General features: G+C 35.0%; 1 protein-coding gene across 1 annotated transcript in view; it reads right to left on the bottom strand.

Moving 5' to 3' along the window:
* MTBP (MDM2 binding protein) overlaps positions 1 to 19629 on the bottom strand; it is a 57587-nt gene continuing 37958 nt past the window's right edge. Inside the window, exons 9-15 of the mRNA XM_081816468.1 lie at positions 17994 to 18149; positions 15098 to 15193; positions 7993 to 8259; positions 6112 to 6361; positions 5187 to 5300; positions 1765 to 1830; positions 1 to 982 (exon numbers count right to left, since the gene is read on the bottom strand). Of these exons, the coding sequence (XP_081672594.1) occupies positions 944 to 982; positions 1765 to 1830; positions 5187 to 5300; positions 6112 to 6361; positions 7993 to 8259; positions 15098 to 15193; positions 17994 to 18149 (988 nt within the window). The 3' untranslated portion in view covers positions 1 to 943. The remainder of the gene's footprint in view (positions 983 to 1764; positions 1831 to 5186; positions 5301 to 6111; positions 6362 to 7992; positions 8260 to 15097; positions 15194 to 17993; positions 18150 to 19629) is intronic.

Below are 19629 nucleotides of genomic sequence, written 5' to 3'. Positions count from 1 at the left end.
ATGATCTCACTGATATGAGGAATATATATATATTTTTAAAATATCAACAGTGGTGGGGCACCTGGGTGGCTCAGTCGGTTAAGCGTCTGCCTTCGGCTCAGATCCTGATCTCAAGGGTCCTGGGATCCAGCCCGAGTCGGACTCCCTGCTCAGTGGGGAGCCTGCTTCTCCCTCTCCCTCTTTCCTCCCCCCAGCTCATGCTTGCTCTCTCTCTCTCTAATAAATAAATAAAATCTTTAAAAAATATATTAACAGTGGTCACATATAGATAGTGAGGCAATGTTGGAATTTTTTTTTTAACTCTGTTTTGTATTTTCTGCATTTCCCAGATTTTAGACCATGGGAAAGGTGGGCAGTCTCTACTTAGTCATTTTTACTCTATCTTATTTTCAACAATTTCTGCCCTTTCTTCGTTTTTAATCCCAAATAAACGTTGATAGCTTCAACAGCAGTGGCTCTGGGGCAGGGCTAAGGGAAGACGGCTACCTGTATGAATTTTTTTACCAATATTTTCTAAACCAGGAATCGTCCGATTGAGTATGCTGTTGGGTCACATGAGAAAAGCCACTGGAAATACCTTACTGGAAATTCAGTAATTTAAACAGGTCTGCCAACAAAGACATTTTCCAAGAAGAAAAGAAGTAACATTTTCAATTTATTGGAAATTATTAAATAACAAAGAGTAAAAATTCAAAAACATATATAAAATTATTAACCTTAAAAATTAAAATATAGTGAAACTATAAAATAAGTATACAATTAAAGAACACATTAAATGAACATCCTCAAGACTATATAAATATTGGATATTTATGAAATTCTTTAGAGATGTAATATCTATTCTTTTAATAAAGTTTGAAATTTGTTTATAATTTTCAAACTAAGGAAGTAGCAAATAATAGCTCTGCCCAATTTATAATTGTCCAAAGAGAAAGATTCCGTGTTATTTCTTGCTTGTCTTTTCTAATACCCATTCAATCACCTAGAAGGAGAAAAAATATGATTATGGTTTATTTCTACTGAAAACACAAGTGACAGAAAAAGATACACTTAAAACTTTAAAACAGTATGGTAGAAAATTTAAAATAGAAAGTTATATGTCAAAATCTTAAAACACATTTTATCTTCAAAACACATTTTATTTTCTAACTGAAGAAAATAAAACTGAAGCTGGATTTCTACTGCAGAGTACAATAACTCTCCTCACTGAACACAATAAAGATTCTGCTCTGTTTTCTCACCTTTTTTCCCAATTGTTTTCAAAGGGTCACTAGAAAGAAATTAAACCAAACTTTGAAAACAGCTATTCAAAATGGATTAATTTTTCCAGCTCTCTGGATTATTTAAAAGAAGTTTTTCTTTCTTCTTTTTTTAAAGATTTTATTTATTTATTTGAGAGAGAGAGAATGAGAAACAGAGAGCATGAGAGGGAGGAGGGTCAGAGGGAGAAGCAGACTCCCTGCCAAACAGGGAGCCCGATGCGGGACTCGATCCTGGGACTCCAGGATCATGACCTGAGCCGAAGGCAGTCGCTTAACCAACTGAGCCACCCAGGCGCCTGAAGTTTTTCTTTCTTAACATCATTTTTAGAAACTCTTTTGTTAACAGCAGTCTATTCAGTACTCCTAAATGCTCTGTTTGCGTTAGTCTATTATTAAGTATTTTAAAGAGAGTTCTTACACAGCAAAAATGACAGCATCGTAGCTACCCTGAAATAAAATAGCAAGTTAATTGAATGTAATTTCTTAGGAGAAAGTTATTTACCTGTACAGCATTGTTGTTTGCTGCTTTCTTCATTTCTTCAAATAGACCCCTTGAAGTTTTAAGATCCTAAAAATTACAAAATAAAGCGTTTCACAAGTTGTACATTAAATTACAGAGAACAAGTCATTATTAAATAAACTTGACATTATCCTAAATCATTCTACAAGTATCAATGTGACACAGGAAATACTACAAAAAAAAAAAAAATCAAAGTATTATAATTTAGCTTTATCCCCAAATATCAAGATACTCTAACAACAAAACACACATACATAAATTTCTGTCATTCCTTTTTTTTTTTTTAAGATTTTATTTATTTGAAAGAGAGAGAGCACAAGCAGGGGGGGTGGCAGAGGGAGAGGGAGAAGCAGATCCCAGGACCCCAGAATCATGACCTGAGCCAAGGCAGAGCTTAACTGACTGAGCCACCTAGGTGCCCCAAACTTCTGTGATTCTAACCTCATATTCCCAGCAGCACTAACCAAATCTAAGCTCCATCCTTGATTATGAGTATCCATGAATGCTTTGGTACACAAGAAATGAATATACAGCATTTATATTTATTTTTCAGATAAAATATCTTTTCTCTCTCTTCTTTTTGGTTATTTTACTCCATAACAAAGAGGGAATGACATAGGAAAGGAAACTGAAATCTCTGACTTTTAAAAAATATGATTATATCAAATTAGATTACAAAGTAAATTAAAAAAAAATCTAATTGTATTTAAAAAAAGCAGTCCTCTGCTGTCCCTCTGAGTTATGCTTCCCAGAGGAGAAAAAACCACTTTCATTTTTTTCAGCTGTTTCCCTTATTTATATCTTCATGTTTCTAAATAATATGCTTATGCTGCTACTTTTTGATTTAGCAATTTTAGACAAATGATTTAGACAAATTTAGACAATGATTTAGACAATGTAACAAGCAGTTACAAAGGTAGTGGATTTGGGTCTCTGAATCCCGCCACCTCCCTCTTCTTCCTCTCAGTAACTGTTGCACCAGTTTTGATCAGTAAATAGTCAGTGTCTGCATTATTATACCTATGTACATACAGTTCAGTCCTGAGCTAAGTAATGTTATTATGATTATCTTCTCACATTTCGTTTAACCTGTAGTTAAATCATATTTGCTCAGGTTGCCATGTATGTAATTCTGAGTCCCCCCTGCCAAATGCTGCAATTGATTGATTAAATGCACAAATAGCAAAGTTGTTTCAAATACTCAAATACACTGGGTAACCTCTCGGTTCAGTTTTTCAAAAAATCTGATTTTCATTATTATTCTTATTTTTTCCCCTGGCGATCTTTCTCCACAGCCTGCTCTGATTTAGTCTAACTGCTCCCTGGGTTAGTTCTTATTTCTTGACTCAGTCCCCGTTCTGCTGAACTTCATCTTCTTGCAGTTGCTTCCAAAGGGTATACAAATGACAGATTTTTTTAGGCCTTCACCATCTGAAATATCTCTACCGAATCCTCACACCTGATTGAATTTGTGACCAGGTATAACATACTAGGTAAATCCGTTTCCCTCAGATTGGAAGATACTTTTCTACTGTCTTCTAGCATACAACATTACTTAATGTGGAGAAGTCTAATGCCATTCTGATTCTCAGTTCTTTATATGCAAACTTTCTTTCTGGGAAGCTTTTAAGAAGTGTTCTCTCTATTCCAGGAGGTATGGAATTCCACAATGAGGTAGCTTGTTGTAGAACTGTCATTCACTGGGATGGACAAGCTGTGTGCCCTTTTAATCACGGCACTTGTGTTCTTCAGTTCTGGAAAACTCTGTTAGATTTTTGATAGTTTGCTCTCCTTTATTCTCTATTTTTAAAACTTCTATCATTAGCATATTGGATCTTCTGGATTTAGTCCTCCCATTTTCTGATCCTATGTTTCATGTTTTTGTCATCTAATTTCTGGTAACTTTCTTAATCTCAACTATTCAGCCTCTCTATTGGATTGATTTTATCGTATTTTTAATTTCGAGGAGCTTTCATATTCTCTACAGTTTCTGGAAACAGCATCCTGTTCCAGCTTTATGGATGCGATTATCTTTTTTCTGAGAGAATTATAGTTTTTATAAAGTCTTCTATAGCTTTCTGCCCCTTAAGAGTTCCCTTCATTCCTTTATGTTTTGGCATCTCTTTTTTGGAAAAGTCTCAAAAGTCTGCTAATTCTTGGCAGTCCAATCATATATAAAAATGAGATATAAATCTTAGTGGAAGCTCTGTCTGGTGGCTTTACAAGGCAGGGTTATTAGGAGGCCAGTTGGTTTTTCCCTTGTGGCCTTTAATTCTTTTTTCTCCAGAGACTATTTCCTGCACTGTCACAGAGGTGGGGGAAGAGAAGTACGTGCAGTATACCTTGTAGTCACCCCTGTGGGAGAAGGACTTGTAGGGGAAGTTGAGGGATCCCCAGTTCACTTTGTAGATCTTTATTCAATTCCCCTATCTTCCACCTGACACCACACCCCTGCTTTCTATGATACCCGGTATCTTCAAATCCTAAGCACCTCGGAGACTGTGTCCCTTGAAGTGGTTTGATTCTCACTGGCACTCCACTGGGCAGGCATTTAGGTTCGAACTTCTTTAACTCTGTGATACCACACTTCTGTGGGCTTTGTCTTGTTCAACAAGAGACTAAACATTTTCTTCTCTCTTCTTTTCTTTGTTTTTGTACTTTAATACCATCTTTCTTGAGAGATTTTAAAAAGAAGGTGAATTGAATGCATGCCAGGAGCCCACACAAAACTGTGACTGACTCAAAAACTCTTCACTGGAGATAATCTAACACCATCTAAGTTTTATAGACACATCATCTGAATGGCTGATCTGTCCAGTGTGTCATAACTAGCTGATAATGGAACCAAAATTAGAAATGGGGTATTCTGATACCCATTCCAGTTGTCTTTTTACTATATACTAAAATTACTAACTAAACATGTTTGAGGGGTGCATGGGTGGCTCAGATGGTTGGACATCTGCCTTCGGCTCAGGTCATGATCTCCAGGTCCTGGGATGCAGCCCCATGTTGGGCTCCCGGCTCAGTGGGGAGTCTGCATCTCCCTCTTCCTCTGCCTCTCCCCCTGCTTGTGCTCTCTGTTTCTCTCTCAAGTGAATACATTTAAAAAAGCTTTAAAAAAATAAAATACACATGTTTTGAAGCTTATTATCAACTTAAGCCAAAGACTAGTCAGGGAAATACTGAGGATACCAGTTAAAATGTAGTTTTCTACATATGAAGACAAAAATCAAAGTCAGATATAAAATATTTTGGCTCCAATTTTTCTATCTCCACTTTAAAAAATATCTGGCAACAAGTTATAAGTTATCACTGTAAAAAATACTCACTAAATATTACTTTATGTCAAAGAGGAACATCAGAACATGACTTCAATTTTGCTGTTAGTAGAGAAGACACCGTACCTTCAGATAGAACTTGGAGATCTCAAAGAGACGTTGGCTGCATGCAGTGAAACATCCATGGGCCTCAGTAATGCTGTGTTTCTTCAGGGTTTCCGTAACTACCTCTTTCAGTATCTTGAATAGAACATAACGTATGATTAATATTTCTTGAAAAAGGTACAAACGTATTATTTTATCTTTAGAATTCAGTTCTGTGAATTGCATAATCATGTAACTATGTGAAAGACAGATAAGTTCATTAAGATAAAACAACTGGTAAAAAAAAGAGATCTGGAACATTTACATGGTCATACATGTCATCAGATAATTTGTTAGGAAGAAATGACTGGAATATCTTTTTTTTTTTTTAAGATTTTATTTATTTATCTGACAGAGAGAGAGACACAGTGAGAGAGGGAACACAAGCAGGGGGAGTGGGAGAGAGAGAAGCAGGCTTCCCGCTGAGCAGGGAGCCTGACGTGGGGCTCGATCCCAGGACCCTGGGATCATGACCTGAGCCGAAGGCAGGCGCTTAATGACTGAGCCACCAGGCGCCCCATGACTGGAATATATTTAAGAGGAATTCAAATCATGAGTTCTGAATCAAAATCTGGGTGTAAAAGCTACACACATTAGGGATAGACAAGGGGATGTATTTATTTTTTATTATGGTAAATTTCGAACACTGAAAAGTAGAGAGAACATTTTATAACAAATCCTTATCTTGATAGATCAACCAGTTTCAATGAGGATCAATTTGTGGCTAATTTTGTTTCATTTATAGCTCTGCCCACTTACCCATTATCTTTCTTACATTGGATTGTTTTAAAGTACATTATAGATACCATTTCATTTCACTCATAAAATTTTAGACATACATTTTAAATGAACCAAATAAAGGAATTTCTTCTCATGTAGAACTAAGAGACAGGAAATAAATCTTTACCCGTGTGTGTTTCTGTGATCTTGATTCCTTAATTTGCCTTGATGTTTTTGATCCATGCACACTTTTTTGACCTGAACTGGCCTTTGTAGTGACTTTTGGAGTTTCATAGCTTAGAACTGGAACTGATGGACAAGTCACAGATAATGATCGCTCTGCTCGGGGTTTTCTGGATGTCACTGCATGATGATGATGATTAGTATTGCCACTTGTTTGAGAAAGAAGAGAATCTGAACTTTCAGACTTCACAAGTCTATTGTGGAGAAATACATCAAAAACACAGATTAAGTGACTCAACACCGAGGTCCATTTTTCTGTCCCAAATGTGACAACCAGATCTACTGAAACATAAACCCATGAAAAGCAAACAAAATTTCTTGCTACTACTGCTTTAAATAAGTAATGTGACATCATACTATAAAGTTGCTCTCTTAGGTCTTCAAATGAGTGACTAAAACATACAAAGCAAGGAATAACTAGAATTTCAGCTAATTAGGAAAAGCAACAAGCAGTTATCACTGTCGCCCTCCCCATCAATTTATAATTTCTCACATAAATCAGCTCTGGCACTCTAGGTGGTGAAATCTGTAAATTTCATAATCATCTGTTAAGTACTTATACTTTTCTATGAAGATAATTTTGACAAAGACATCACAACCTATGCTTATTGTACCCATGTGATTACCCGGGCTAAATACAAATAAAACTACAAAATGGGCTCATGTTTCAATCTTTTGAAAATGTTTAAATTTCATTTTACAAGATAGGGTCTCATATCCTTCAATTCTGCTAACCCACAGGCCACAGTGTACTTTCTTTTCTGGAACACATGTCTTTTTATTAGTCGCAAGTCACAAATAAGAAATATTGTTACAAAATACAGTATCGGAAATGTTAATGGATTTGCTTTTTAGCTTTATCACATTTAAAAAGTACCATGAATTTGTAAAGTCCCCATAAAAATAATTTAGTTATTCCATACCAGGAAAATAGTATTCTAATATTTTTAACTGCTCAAAAAAAAAAAGATTTAAAAGTCGCACTGTAATAATATTTTATACTTTTTGAAAGATTTACATAACAGTAAGAATTTAAGATTCTTTAGATGCTAAAGACCTAAATTTGACAAAGATCCTAAAGACATATAAATTCAATGGAAATGAGAGTGTTTATGAAAACTTCTGTTCTAGTATATGGACATTTTACTTAGCTAGCAAAAAGAGGATCTGGAAAAGTTCCATATAATATTACGTAGTGTTTAAAGTTACAGGTTACAGAAACAGTGTTTAAGGGGCCAGCGCAGGCAGAAAGCAGTGCGAGAAGGCAGGAAGACCTACAGCAAGAAATACCCTCTTCGATAAAGCAGCTCCTCTACTTAATCTATTGGATCAGACCGCTAGTGTTCCATGGCTTAACAACTTGACAATCCATCGTGCTAATTGCACTGTATATTAGCACAGAAAGCAAGAAATTGTGTCTTTTCTAAGTCATTTCTTTTTTTATTTTAAAGATTTTATTTATTTGACAGAGACACAGCGAGAGAGGGAACACAAGCAGGGGGACTGGCAGAGGGAGAAGCAGGCTTCCCGTGGAGCAGGGAGCCTGATGCGGGGCTCGATCCCAGGACCCTGCGATCATGACCTGAGCCGAAGGCAGACATTCAATGGCTGAGCCACCCAGGCGCCTCCTAAGTCATTTCTTTTTATAACTTATAAGCATAATCATAACTGCTCACAATAAAAATAAAATTCCTGACACAAAGGAATTAATCTATGATCTATGCAGAAAGCTACTTAAAAATAGGAAAGACTAATTTGAAAAAAAAAGATTAGGGATTAACATGCTTTCTGTCAAGAGACTATTTTTATGCACTTAACAGATCACCTTTTTTGTGGATAAAGGCAGTTCAGATCTTTTGATCTCCTTTTCAGTCGAGATACTTCAGTTCGGAGCTCGCTTTGTAAGGCTTCTCCATCAGGGACACTTCCAGGCTCTGACAAGACGGCAGGTGATGGAAGAGGGCTCAACACAGTGGGTACCGGAAAACTTTCTCTGGTGCAGGTGGTTTGGGTTTCGTAACGGATAAGACGAGACTGAAGTTCAGAAAATCCCCCATCTCTTTCTAATGCTTTTTGGTCATCCAAGCAATATCTAAATAAGAGAAAGACCATCAAAATCACAGTCTCCAAGACAGCAACAGACTTTTCCCTGCCAATGAGGAAACAGCGAAACACTTACTGGAAAACCTCTTACTTAACTTCCTAATAATTGTTGGAGGGTTGAGTGAATGGCCGACTTCCCTCACAGTTCAGTTTTTTTCTAGCCTGCTAGATGACATGGCAAAAGATTAAAAAATTTGAAGTACGATCTGATTCCTCTTTGACTATTTCTGGGCAACAGATTAAGTTAATCCTCTGGTTTATTTTCAAAATAATAGAGTTGCTGTTTTAATACTCTTAAATCCCTACCAACCTCTGATTCCTCAGTATGGCTGATATGTAACAATGTGAAATGCTGACTTCTGTTAGAAGGGGCAAGTTTATTTTCAACAAAAAGATGAAAAGGGTATGAAGGTATATTCTAACTGGTTCACCAAACACAGCTCAGAACATTTTGAATTTTTCTTTGAAACTCCCTTCCCCCATTACTGCTGATTGACGGATTTTTCTTCAAACACTTCGGTTGTCCCTGTGTATCTGGTTTCTAGCTAAATCTGACTCAAGGAATCAAGATGTTAGCTCAGGGGGCGCCTGGGTGGCTCAGATGGTTAAGCCTCTGCCTTTGGCTCAGGTCATGATCCCAGGGTCCTGGGATTGAGTCCCACATCCGGCTCCCTGCTCAGCGGAGAGCCTGCTTCTCCCTCTCCCTCTGCAACTCCCCCTGCTCATGCTCTCTCTCTCTCTGTATCTGTTTCAAATGAATAAAAAAAAAAAATCTTTAAAAAAAAAAAGATGTTAGCTCAGTGAATGCTTCTGGACTTAAAGAAATCCCATGTTGTTAAGTACAACAAAGAAGCATCTCAGGAAAATCACCTATGAGATATGTGACCTTGGACAACTCTTCACCTTCTCCTCGTCCACAGCTGCATCAGGGAAACACAAACGGCTTCACAAATGTGATGGGAGGACTATCAAAATTAAACCCTTTCTCTGTTAGCTGTCTTCTTGGCTTGTAAAATTCTAATAAGATGCTCCCTAAAATCAGCACTTTGGATCCAAAAGCTTTTAGTTCAACTCCCAAGGAGCATATCATTACCCTAATATCTGAGTGCCTGGTGGAAGATTTAGGGACTTTGTCTTTCCCTTGTGACACTTTCATATTTGATTTCTAAGAGCTGGAATCCCTGGACTTAAATCTGGCTCCACCACTGAGGAACTGTTTGACTTGGCCAAATTACTTAACTTTATCTATGCTTCTGCTGGCTTCCTCTGCAAAATGAGATTTATAGCAGTCATTTCCAAGAGCTACTGTGAGGATTCCTTATGTGTTCCTTGGGTACGTGTAGGCACTCAGAAGTGGTGCCTAGAACATGCAAGCAAAGCAGTCTATAAATGCATGCTGCTGTTGTTATTGTTATTATTATTATTAGCAGGTTTATCTTCTACCACAGCAAATCTTATAGTATGCACATTATTTAAAAAGCTGTCCAGGTGATTCTAAAGCATAGCTAGGACTGAAAAATCTCCAATTTAACCCAGCAGTTTAATTTAACAGGGGAGAACACTGAGCTCCTAAGTCAGAATGTGAAGTGGTGACAAAACAGTAACTAGAACCTAGGTCTCCCAGTTCTGTAACATTCTTGCTCTAGTCTGTTGTTTAATAAAACACAGTTCATTAAAAACCAGCAGTAACTCTAAGGATTACTGATGAGTCCTATTTCTCTCCTGGGCAACTGACAGAATCGAAAAAAAAATCAAGTACCATGAATGTTAAGGTTCTAGGCAAGAGGCAACGTAATGCCTGATGAGCCTATAGAAAATTTTTTGAGAAAAAAAGATACAGTCTGATTCCAAATGAATATATTTTTCTACTCTGAGATTTTGAATCTAACATGCAGATATTTTCCTTCCAGTTTTAATATCTCTTGATCACAGCTGTTCATAACGTCATTCCTTCAACTGAATTATGTGTACTGTGCCTGTTGACTTTGCCATTTAAAATGTCTTCAAATGATTATACTATGATCTGGCACTGAAGCAAAAAGTACTTTGTAAATAATAAAGGAACAGAAACAGAGAGGCAGGGTACATATTTGATATTAGTCAAGTAAATATCCATAGTTGGATGAATGACTATACTTCCATATTTTCTTGCAAAACAATAAACAAATGCTTTAGGCATCCAAAGAAAAAATATCTTCAAGAAGACGGAACTATTTTTGTTTGGTAACTACATAATAGGCAAGATACTTCCTAGCACACACCAATGTCAATGAAGGCAGGAGAACCTGCCAAATCTCTTGGAATAGACGAAACAAATTTGAAAGCAACAGAAGGCTGGTGTGGCCACCCGTCACAATTTGACAGCAGAGTTTAATTTGTTGTTAAAGAAAACACTGCATCTTACAATCAATGGTATCTAACACTCCAGGGTAAAATACATGAAAAAACAAACAAGCCAACAGTGGAGATATTTCATTTTGTCTTAAGAAAATACTGATTTGTACTTGAGCAGTCTATATATGTTTTTTCCAAATATTCTTTATGTCTGGGTATAGGAAGAGCTCAAGGATTCCAAAGACTTATAGCAACATGAGGAAGAGAGAACTCTCCTGTCAGCTTCATAATTACTTTGACACCCTACTAGAATTTTGTTCCAAGTAGATCCATTATCTCTGTTGAACATAGATCTTCCTGAAAAAAGCATGTTCCTGGATTCACTGTGCTCACCTCCTACAACCTTCTTAGTTTGATCTCAATGCCCCCAGGTTAAGGAGCATAAATTTAGAGTAAAGAAAATGGAGTCACTGAAAGATTTATTTGTTTATAGGGGTAGGTAGTTGCTATTGCTCATTTTAAAGTCCTCCAATTCTTACTTCAACTGTTTTTCCACACACAGACAGAAGTGTAATGTTATTGTATGTAATTCCTTGTTATTGCTGAGGAGTATTGCTTTGGATACATATACGAGTTTATTTATCTACTCTGTTGACATACACCTAGGCTGTTTGCTGTTTAGGGCTATAATGGATAAAATTGCTCCGTATGATCTTGTTCAAATCTTCCTGTGGAGTTGTGTTTTCATTTCTCTTAGGAAAATGCCTAGTATTGGAACTGCTGAACCATAGGATCTGAGTATGTTTAGTTCTTTTCTGGAGTAGAGATATCATTTCATACTCCCACAAGCAAGGTGCTCAGTTCTAACTGTTCCATGTACTTGGCACTATTTATCAGTCTTCAATTTTAGCCATTTTGGTGACTGTATACAGAATTTTATGGATGTACTATAATGTATTTAACCAAGCCCCTACAGGTAGACATTTACAATGTTTCTTATTTTAAATAACATTATGGAAAATACCCTTGCATAATAGCTTTCAGTGTATACCACTTTTTTTCATCAAGATAAATTAATCAATCTGATGTTATAAACATTTGCATGGGTTTGGTAAATTAATGAATAGCCCTCCAGGCAGGTCGTAGCAACTTATACTTCTATGAGCTGGCTTACTCATTCATGTTCCTTCATCACTAACATGACTTCATAAGTGAAAAGTATCCTCACTGTTGTTTCAATTTACATTAAGAATGCAAACTAAAAAGCAAATTTTAAAAAGCTGATAAAAACAACTTGTCATGTGTATCAGTCATTTGTATTTCCTCTTTGGTAAGCAAATGGTTCCAGATTTTGCCAGCTTTTTCATATTTTATTTTCTTATTGATTTGTAAGCAATCTTTTTTTTTTTTAAGATTTATTTTATTTATTTGTTTGAGAGAGAGCAAGCAAGGAGGGTGCGTGAGCAGGGGAAGGAGCAGAGGGCAATCTCAAGTGGACTCCGGTGCTGACTGTGGAGCTGACGCTGGGCTCAATCTCATGAGCTTGAGACCCTGACCGGAGCGGAAATCAAGAGTCAGATGCTTAACCCACTGAGCCACCCAGGGGCCCCAGCATTCTTTAATTATAAAAGAAAACACCTTCAAATTTATGTTAAAAAATATTCTCCTCAGCTTAATCCTTAGTTTAAGGATTTCTTTTGCTTCTGTTGATTATTGACATTGCTGTTTTAAAACTAGGACAAATCTATCATTCTTTTCTTTTTGGTTTCTTCCTCAGTTAGAATGAATAAAAAAGTCTTCCCTACACTTAGAACAGATTTTCCCCTGAATTTTATACTAGTCCTTTCCTTTCACAGTTTTTCACTTTTAATTCTGCATGTATCTGCGATTTATTTTGATATTTGGTGTGAACTAGGAATCATTTTAAATTAATTTATTTTTATTTGCATATTTAATCATATTCTCACTACTACCTACTGAATATTTCATCTTTTGCCCTCTGATTTGAAATTTTTCCTCTATTAGATCAAATTCCTATGTATATTTGCTTTTTTCCTTGGATTTCCTATTTTGTTCCAGTCCTACACTGTAATTATAATAGCTTTATAATAAAATTTTCTGGTTATATGATAAAATTAATCTTTCTTTAAGTAAAAAGAAGGAGGCTTCTTTACCAGATAAATTATAGAATTATTTCACCCAAAGGTTCAAAGTTGTTAAAAATTATATTAAATATTTATATTTCTTCCAAAAGAACTAATGCCTTTGGAATATGGAATCTGTCACAAGGAAACAAGGCATGTTTCCGCCAAGTAATCAACGTCGTTTTTATGTCCCTTAATATAGGTTATTTGCAATTTTTTCCATTCTACATTTCTTCCAAAAATACTTCTAATATTTATGGCTTTATTGCTATTTTGAATGAGATCTTTTCTCAGAGTGTTTAAAATTGGAAATGGCTGGTTTAGAGGTAAACTAGGCTTTTTATACGTATTTTATCACTGGTCACTTTTCCAAGTTTACTACTTCTAATAATCTTTCAGGTCTCTTCTCTGCAAAACAAAAAATAAAAACAAAAAAATACTTCTATGGTCTCCTTTTCAATACTCTTTTAAAGAGTTTATAACTCTTTTAAGCTCTCTAGTTTTCCTTATTTTAACTGACTAGCCAAAACAATGATTAAAACAGAAACATTCAGCACAATGGGTAAAAAAGAAAAAAGCAGTGATAGCAGGTATCTTTTAAAGTCTTGCATCTGACTTTAATGGGGAATTTAAGTCTGATGCTTGAAAATAAAATAACTGAATATTTTGCCTCTAGTGTCAAACTTACAAACTCTTTAAGTGAAATAAATCTTATTTAAACATAGCAAGGAAACTAAACATTCCTAGAATGCCTTGTTGGGTGGCCTTCCATACCTTCCATATTTTCTCAATTGTACCACCATCTATCCAATGTGCCCAAGCTAGAAACCCTAAAAAAATTCTTGTCATCTCCTTCTTTCTCATCTCCAACATCTAGCTGGTCTAAGGTTCCTTAGATAGCTATTAGTTTGTATTCTCTTTCCTATTTTTCACTGCCTTGATAGCATTTTAGTCCTTCAACATCTGCTTGAAATACTTCAACTCAATTTATCAAAAGCCAATGAGATTTCTTTCAATGGCACAAACCCAAGCATATAATTTCATGGTTTAAAATTAAAGGTTTTTTACTCCTCAAAAATAAAGATCAATCTCCCTCCCATGTCACTAGTGACCTTCATGACTTCATAATTTGGCCTTATTATACTACATTTATCACTCTTATTCAAAAATAAAAATCTAGGGGCACCTGGGTGGCTCAGTCAGTTAAGCGTCAGCCTTCAGCTCAGGTCATGATTCTAGGGTCCTGGGATTGAGCCCGGCAGCAGAAGTCTGCTTCTCCCTCTGCCCCTCCCCTCTGCTCATGTGAGCTCTCTCTCTCTCAAATAAATAAATAAAATAAAATAAAATTTTAAAAAATAAAAATAAATAAAAATAAAAAATGAAAAATAAAACAATAGAAATGTAGTTTATCTTCCTAAAATCTGTAACTCTGTACTTTGTTCCTCCCCCAGACACTGCCTTTTCTGCCAGGTACACTCTATTCAGTCTTTCAAAGTTAGTTCAGATTTCCTCTTTGAAACAATCTCAAATAGTTCCTGGCATTTAATTCTTCCATCCACCAGGCAGATATCTGTATTTTAACACTATTTATACTCTACTAAAATTATATGTTTTCTTTCTCCCCTATAATAGTATATGCTTCTTAAGGGCAGAAATAATTGTCCTTTGTATCTTTAGCCTCTGAGTGAATGACTATCCGTATTTTTAAAGTTTACATGAAATAAAGATTAAGTTCACAAGCCAATCAAAATAGGATGTTTCAGGCAAAATATTTTACAAAATGAATCGCCAAGGTCTTGAAAATCTATCATAAAATATTTTATCACCATCACTGAATTTCTCATCCTTGTGAAAATGGTAGATGTGCACATAACCTCAGAAACTGCTAATCCCTTTATACAAGAGAATTCTTTGAAATTTTATTCAAGCTGGTCAATTAAAATTCTAGAAAAATTTACAAATAATTAACATATTACAAATGGGAACACATTTCATCTAATAGTTTCTGAGTAATTACAGTGTAATTAGTGACCAGGAAATATTAATGTAACCAGTAGTATAAATACACATTTGTAACATAGGGATGAAATTAATTTTGATTAAAACATCTGGTAATAATAGAATATTTAAATGCTTCAAAACTGATCAACCATCAAATGACTTTTTTTTTTTTTACAATAGAAGACAAATTCTTATTTGTGTACACACTGCTTTGTTTTCTGAGATTTTTTGATATACTTTCTCTTTGGCTTTATATCTGCATCATTTTATTACAGATACTCTTCACACTCACAAAAGAAAAGCCTCACCAGCAACATGCAGAAGAGTAAAGTGTAAATAAAAACTTACTCAATCCCATGATAATGACACACTGAGGCTTTTTCAAAAGGTAAACCCTGAAGTTTCCGAGGACTAAGTTCCGGTGTCAGAATAAAAGTCTTTTCCCTAAAACAAGAAGTTTTTCATTTGTATTTAAAGTTTATTTAGTGAAAAAGAGAAAGTTCAAGAAAGCATCTAAAAGATGAAATCTGACTTCCTTCTCTGTAAGTGAATCTTACATGGGATAAAAATTATGTAACATCAGAAAGCATAAGAAAGAAATCAAACAAGGTTAAGCCTAAGTGGGTTCTGTCACTTATATTTTCTGTGCCTCAAGTTTCTGAAGTTATGATGTTATTCATTTCACAAAACTATTCTGAGAAATGGATAAATCAAGAATGAAAAATGATTTGTAGTGGAAATTCAAGAAGCAGCATTATTCCTGAAGGATTCTTTTTCTTGGTGTAGTGAACTAATGTTTATGCATTTAGTTAAGTTCTTTTTTGCAGGGAAATAATTAAAGTCAATTCAAATCTTTTGGTAACAAAAGTATTTACTTCCTACTATAACACATGAAGGATCCAGATTTTTCTTTGCCTGGGAATGTAGGCATCTTGACACCTACTCTAAGAGTTAGCAACCTGTTAAATATCAAAGGATATGGAGACTGCTGACTTCCATTATGCTTTTGAAGTAGATTTCCAATCAGCAGGTATGTGAGAACTAATCATATGGTGAGCTTATGTAAAATATTCATGCTCAACCCCTTCCTTACCCAGACCCGCAGGGGTATATCAAAATCTCAGGAAGAAAAAGGTCACTGTAATTAGGTTAAGCTCTCCTGCTTATTCTAAGAGGCGTCCACTCCCCCCAACCCTCGCCTTTCTCTTCCTGAGTTGAGAGGCACTGTTCTAATGCACTGGATCATGTTCCTGAAGTTCAGAACAGGTCAGATGGGAATGGGAGAAAAATGCAATGGTGCTTTTACATAGTTAATAGAATGAAATACCAGGGGCCTCAATTCAGAAGACTTGGAAACGGTATATAGAAAGGCAAGCAGATAGTATAGTTCCATGAATAAGTGTGCTCTCACATTTTTTGCCCTATGGCTTTAATAATGAAAACTGCCCACTTGCCACTGAAAATTATTGAGGGTACTATAATAAGCATTTGAAATTATTACATTAAAATGTAAGGCATATGCTAAGTATGAACCTTAGAAAACAATTTATATTCTAATGCATCCACTTGAAGTGTTTCACAAAAAAATAACACTAATTAATTGCAATGACCCCAGTATTTTGATGACTCACTATTAAAATGCATAATTTCCTAATATAAAATGATTTAGGCACCTAGCATTTCACTTCTTTCCCTTACCTGGGTGTCTTCCATTTCTTATTTCAACACTCTCAGCAACTTTATGTATTTTTCTTTAGATTTACTCACAACCTATTCTTTCCAAAGGAAACGTTTTAATTAATATGTATTTTGTCAGTGTTTAATATTTCTTTGGTATACACACAGGAGTCATACCTGCACTTTCTTTAACATTTCAATAGCTCCTTACATAGGTAGACATTTTAATAAGAGCCCAAAGGTTCTTGATTCATTGTTAGGAAAGCTCATTCTTCAACTTCAATGTTGATAAAAGATTATTGGGTAATGATGTCATTCGTTACTAACACGAAGGAACTGTATCAAATTTCCCTAAATAAAATACCTATAAGTTACAGAAAAAATAGTATCTCCCCTACAAGTGTATCTCCTAACATTGCATCTAGAAAGATAGTCTGTTCAAAAAGAGTACAACCTATATAATTCAGTTTTGGCAAATCTGTTCAACTTTGTCAATTCACACCTAATAATCTGGAAGGACAATAATCTGATAGCTAAATAGATGAAAAATGTGTATATACTTCTTCACTGTCTTGATTCCCATAAAAAAGATTACCAATCTCTCAAAGCTATGAGGAAAGCTATGAGTCAATAATGCTTAATGACTTTTATGTCATTAAGATCATCAAGTCATTAAAACCCATAATTAAGATCCTCAAGCTTTCAAAGTTGCTCCTTCTCTCTCTCTCTCTAGTGAACATTCACATGAAGGCAATATGTCCAGGATTATTTTTGATATACAACTACCTTCAAATAAATCCCTTCCAAGTATACCTTTAAAATCAATATTTGCCAAAACAAGTTTTGTAGAAGTGATTAAAATGATCTATAATTTTTAAGGTTCTCTGGGAGGTCTTCAAAATAATGGATTAACAATTAAGATGGGATAGTGATCAAATGATTCAAATCTCACAAGTAACTGACATCACAGTTTTACCTGTAATTAAGTCAACTTCAGCAACATCTGGTATTTATTAACTAGTAACTTAGTGGAAGTTGTCTTGGAAGTCAAATTAGCAGTAAACTATTCATATAGACACTGAGTACTCAGTAATATTATAGTTTCAAAAGCATTTTTATTAAACTTTTCCATTCTCTTCAGTTGAAAGGCTGTGCTTTTTGCTAATATTAGGCATGACATGACAATGTCATGACAGGTAATGGCAAAATCAAAACTAGAGAATAATGTAGAAAAATAATTTTAAAAATTTGCAAGCCAAATTATAATTTTTCCTTAAATAGCACTGTCCTTTGTATACAAAGTAGAAGCTACTGACCTCTGTAGGGAATAAACTTAGGTTGCTCTTGCTTTTATTATCCTTGTTTTCCTTACATTCAATAGCACAAAATAATAGGACATTCGGCTAAGGTAAAATGTGAGGATTAAGTCCAACTGATAAACATTGGGATCAAACATGTGAATTCTGCCCAAGCAGCATAGGGCATCGATTAACTAAGGAAATGAGATGCAATGTGTTTTAAAATGATTTTTAAAAAATTAATTGGCAATTATAAGTTTATAACTTACCCCTTTTGGATCTGTAAAGGCTGAAGATCTCCAATTGGTAACCCATCTGAGGTAAAGAATTTTAGTAATTCTTTAGCATCCAATAATGTGATCGAGTCCCGTGGACCCTCTTTGTGACCCAGCAACTGTTCAGATGAACGAGGTAATGAACCAGTTCTGAGAAAATAATGTTATGTAGATTATTAAAAGTGGGTTAGAATTCACCATAGTCAGGAAAAGGTGATATGAGCAGAAACCAGAACAACAGACAAAGAAAACTACAGAACTATATATTTAGGAAAGAAAATAAAGTAAAATCTTTGTGAATCATTTAGTATAAAAGTATATTTTTAAAAATCTGTAGGTCACAGTGAAATTTGTAGTTAACCATGTCAATAATGCTACTATTTAACTAAAATAAACATAATTATATTCTTTATAAATGACATGAGGAGCACCTGGGTGGCTCAGTTGGTTGAGCATCCAGATCTTGATTTAGGCCAAGGTCATGATTTCAGGGTCATGGGATCAAAGCCCCGCGTTGGGCTCCACACTGAGTGGGGAGTCTGCTTGAGATTCTCTCTCTCCCTCTGCCTCTCACCCCTGCTCTCTCTCTAAAATAAATCTTTTAAAAAAATAAATGATGGCATGATTATTTAGTAGTGTGAAGTTACCAATTTTATAAAATTTAAATCTAAGTGTTTTTGTACGTTCTGAAACCCCATAATCTCATAAATTTTGATGGTAGAGACTGAATGAACTTGAAAGATTTTCTATGAACTTCAAAGATTACTTGAAGCACAACCATGAAATGAGACATTAATCAAAAATCTCTCCCAAGGTCTCTCCTAGCCATGATTATAACATTATGAATAAGCACTGGATCATTATTATACCTGAAATATATACAGGAGTTCATACTTCTCAAACTACTTTAGATACAATATGTTCTTAATCCTCACAAATTTCCTTGACAAAGACAGAACAAGTCTTATCTCAAAATGAACACCTGAAAATAAGTACTTTCTAAAGTGAAAGCATACCAAACCTAGAAAAGAATTATTACTAATTTCAGATAAAGATACTACCACACATTAGTTTGTATTACAAGCCCAGGGTGACACAGCCATTTAAAATGACAGAACCAGACTGACTCTGAATTAGGTACTATTTCTATCTACACTCTCCCTCTGTAAACCCAAAAAGCTCACAGGAAGTTTAAAAACTGGAAAAAGGAAAATACTTTACTTTCAGAGAATGGTAATGGTTTTATCAAGCACTGAGTCAGACCATGCTATTGCTCTGTCACCAAAGCTTAAATAAACTCTTTTAATACCTGCGCAGAAAATTAATTTCATGACTTTCTATTAATGCTATTTCCTGATTATTTAATCACTCCAATCAAGCATACTTATTGGTGATTATATGATTAAAATGTTGACATTATGGTTTTAGACTTCTATTTCTAAAAAGATCAAAAATGTACCAAGAGTGTGTCCCTTTCCCCCTCCTGTCCCCTTTATTTTTAAATTGAAAATATAAATCTAATAAAAATAGTCAAACAAGAAAATACTCAAATGTTTTCTCTGAACTTCATACTCCAAGAGGGTAGGAACTACATTATGAGTTTAATTTAATTTCTATATAGCTATTCTCT

This window comes from Leptonychotes weddellii, chromosome 4, assembly GCF_054177405.1.
Source record: "Leptonychotes weddellii isolate Sample4059 chromosome 4, ASM5417740v2, whole genome shotgun sequence".
Classification (NCBI taxonomy): domain Eukaryota; kingdom Metazoa; phylum Chordata; class Mammalia; order Carnivora; family Phocidae; genus Leptonychotes; species Leptonychotes weddellii.
The sequence above is the reverse complement of the archived record's forward strand: the minus strand, read 5'-3'. Positions and strand labels throughout refer to the sequence as shown.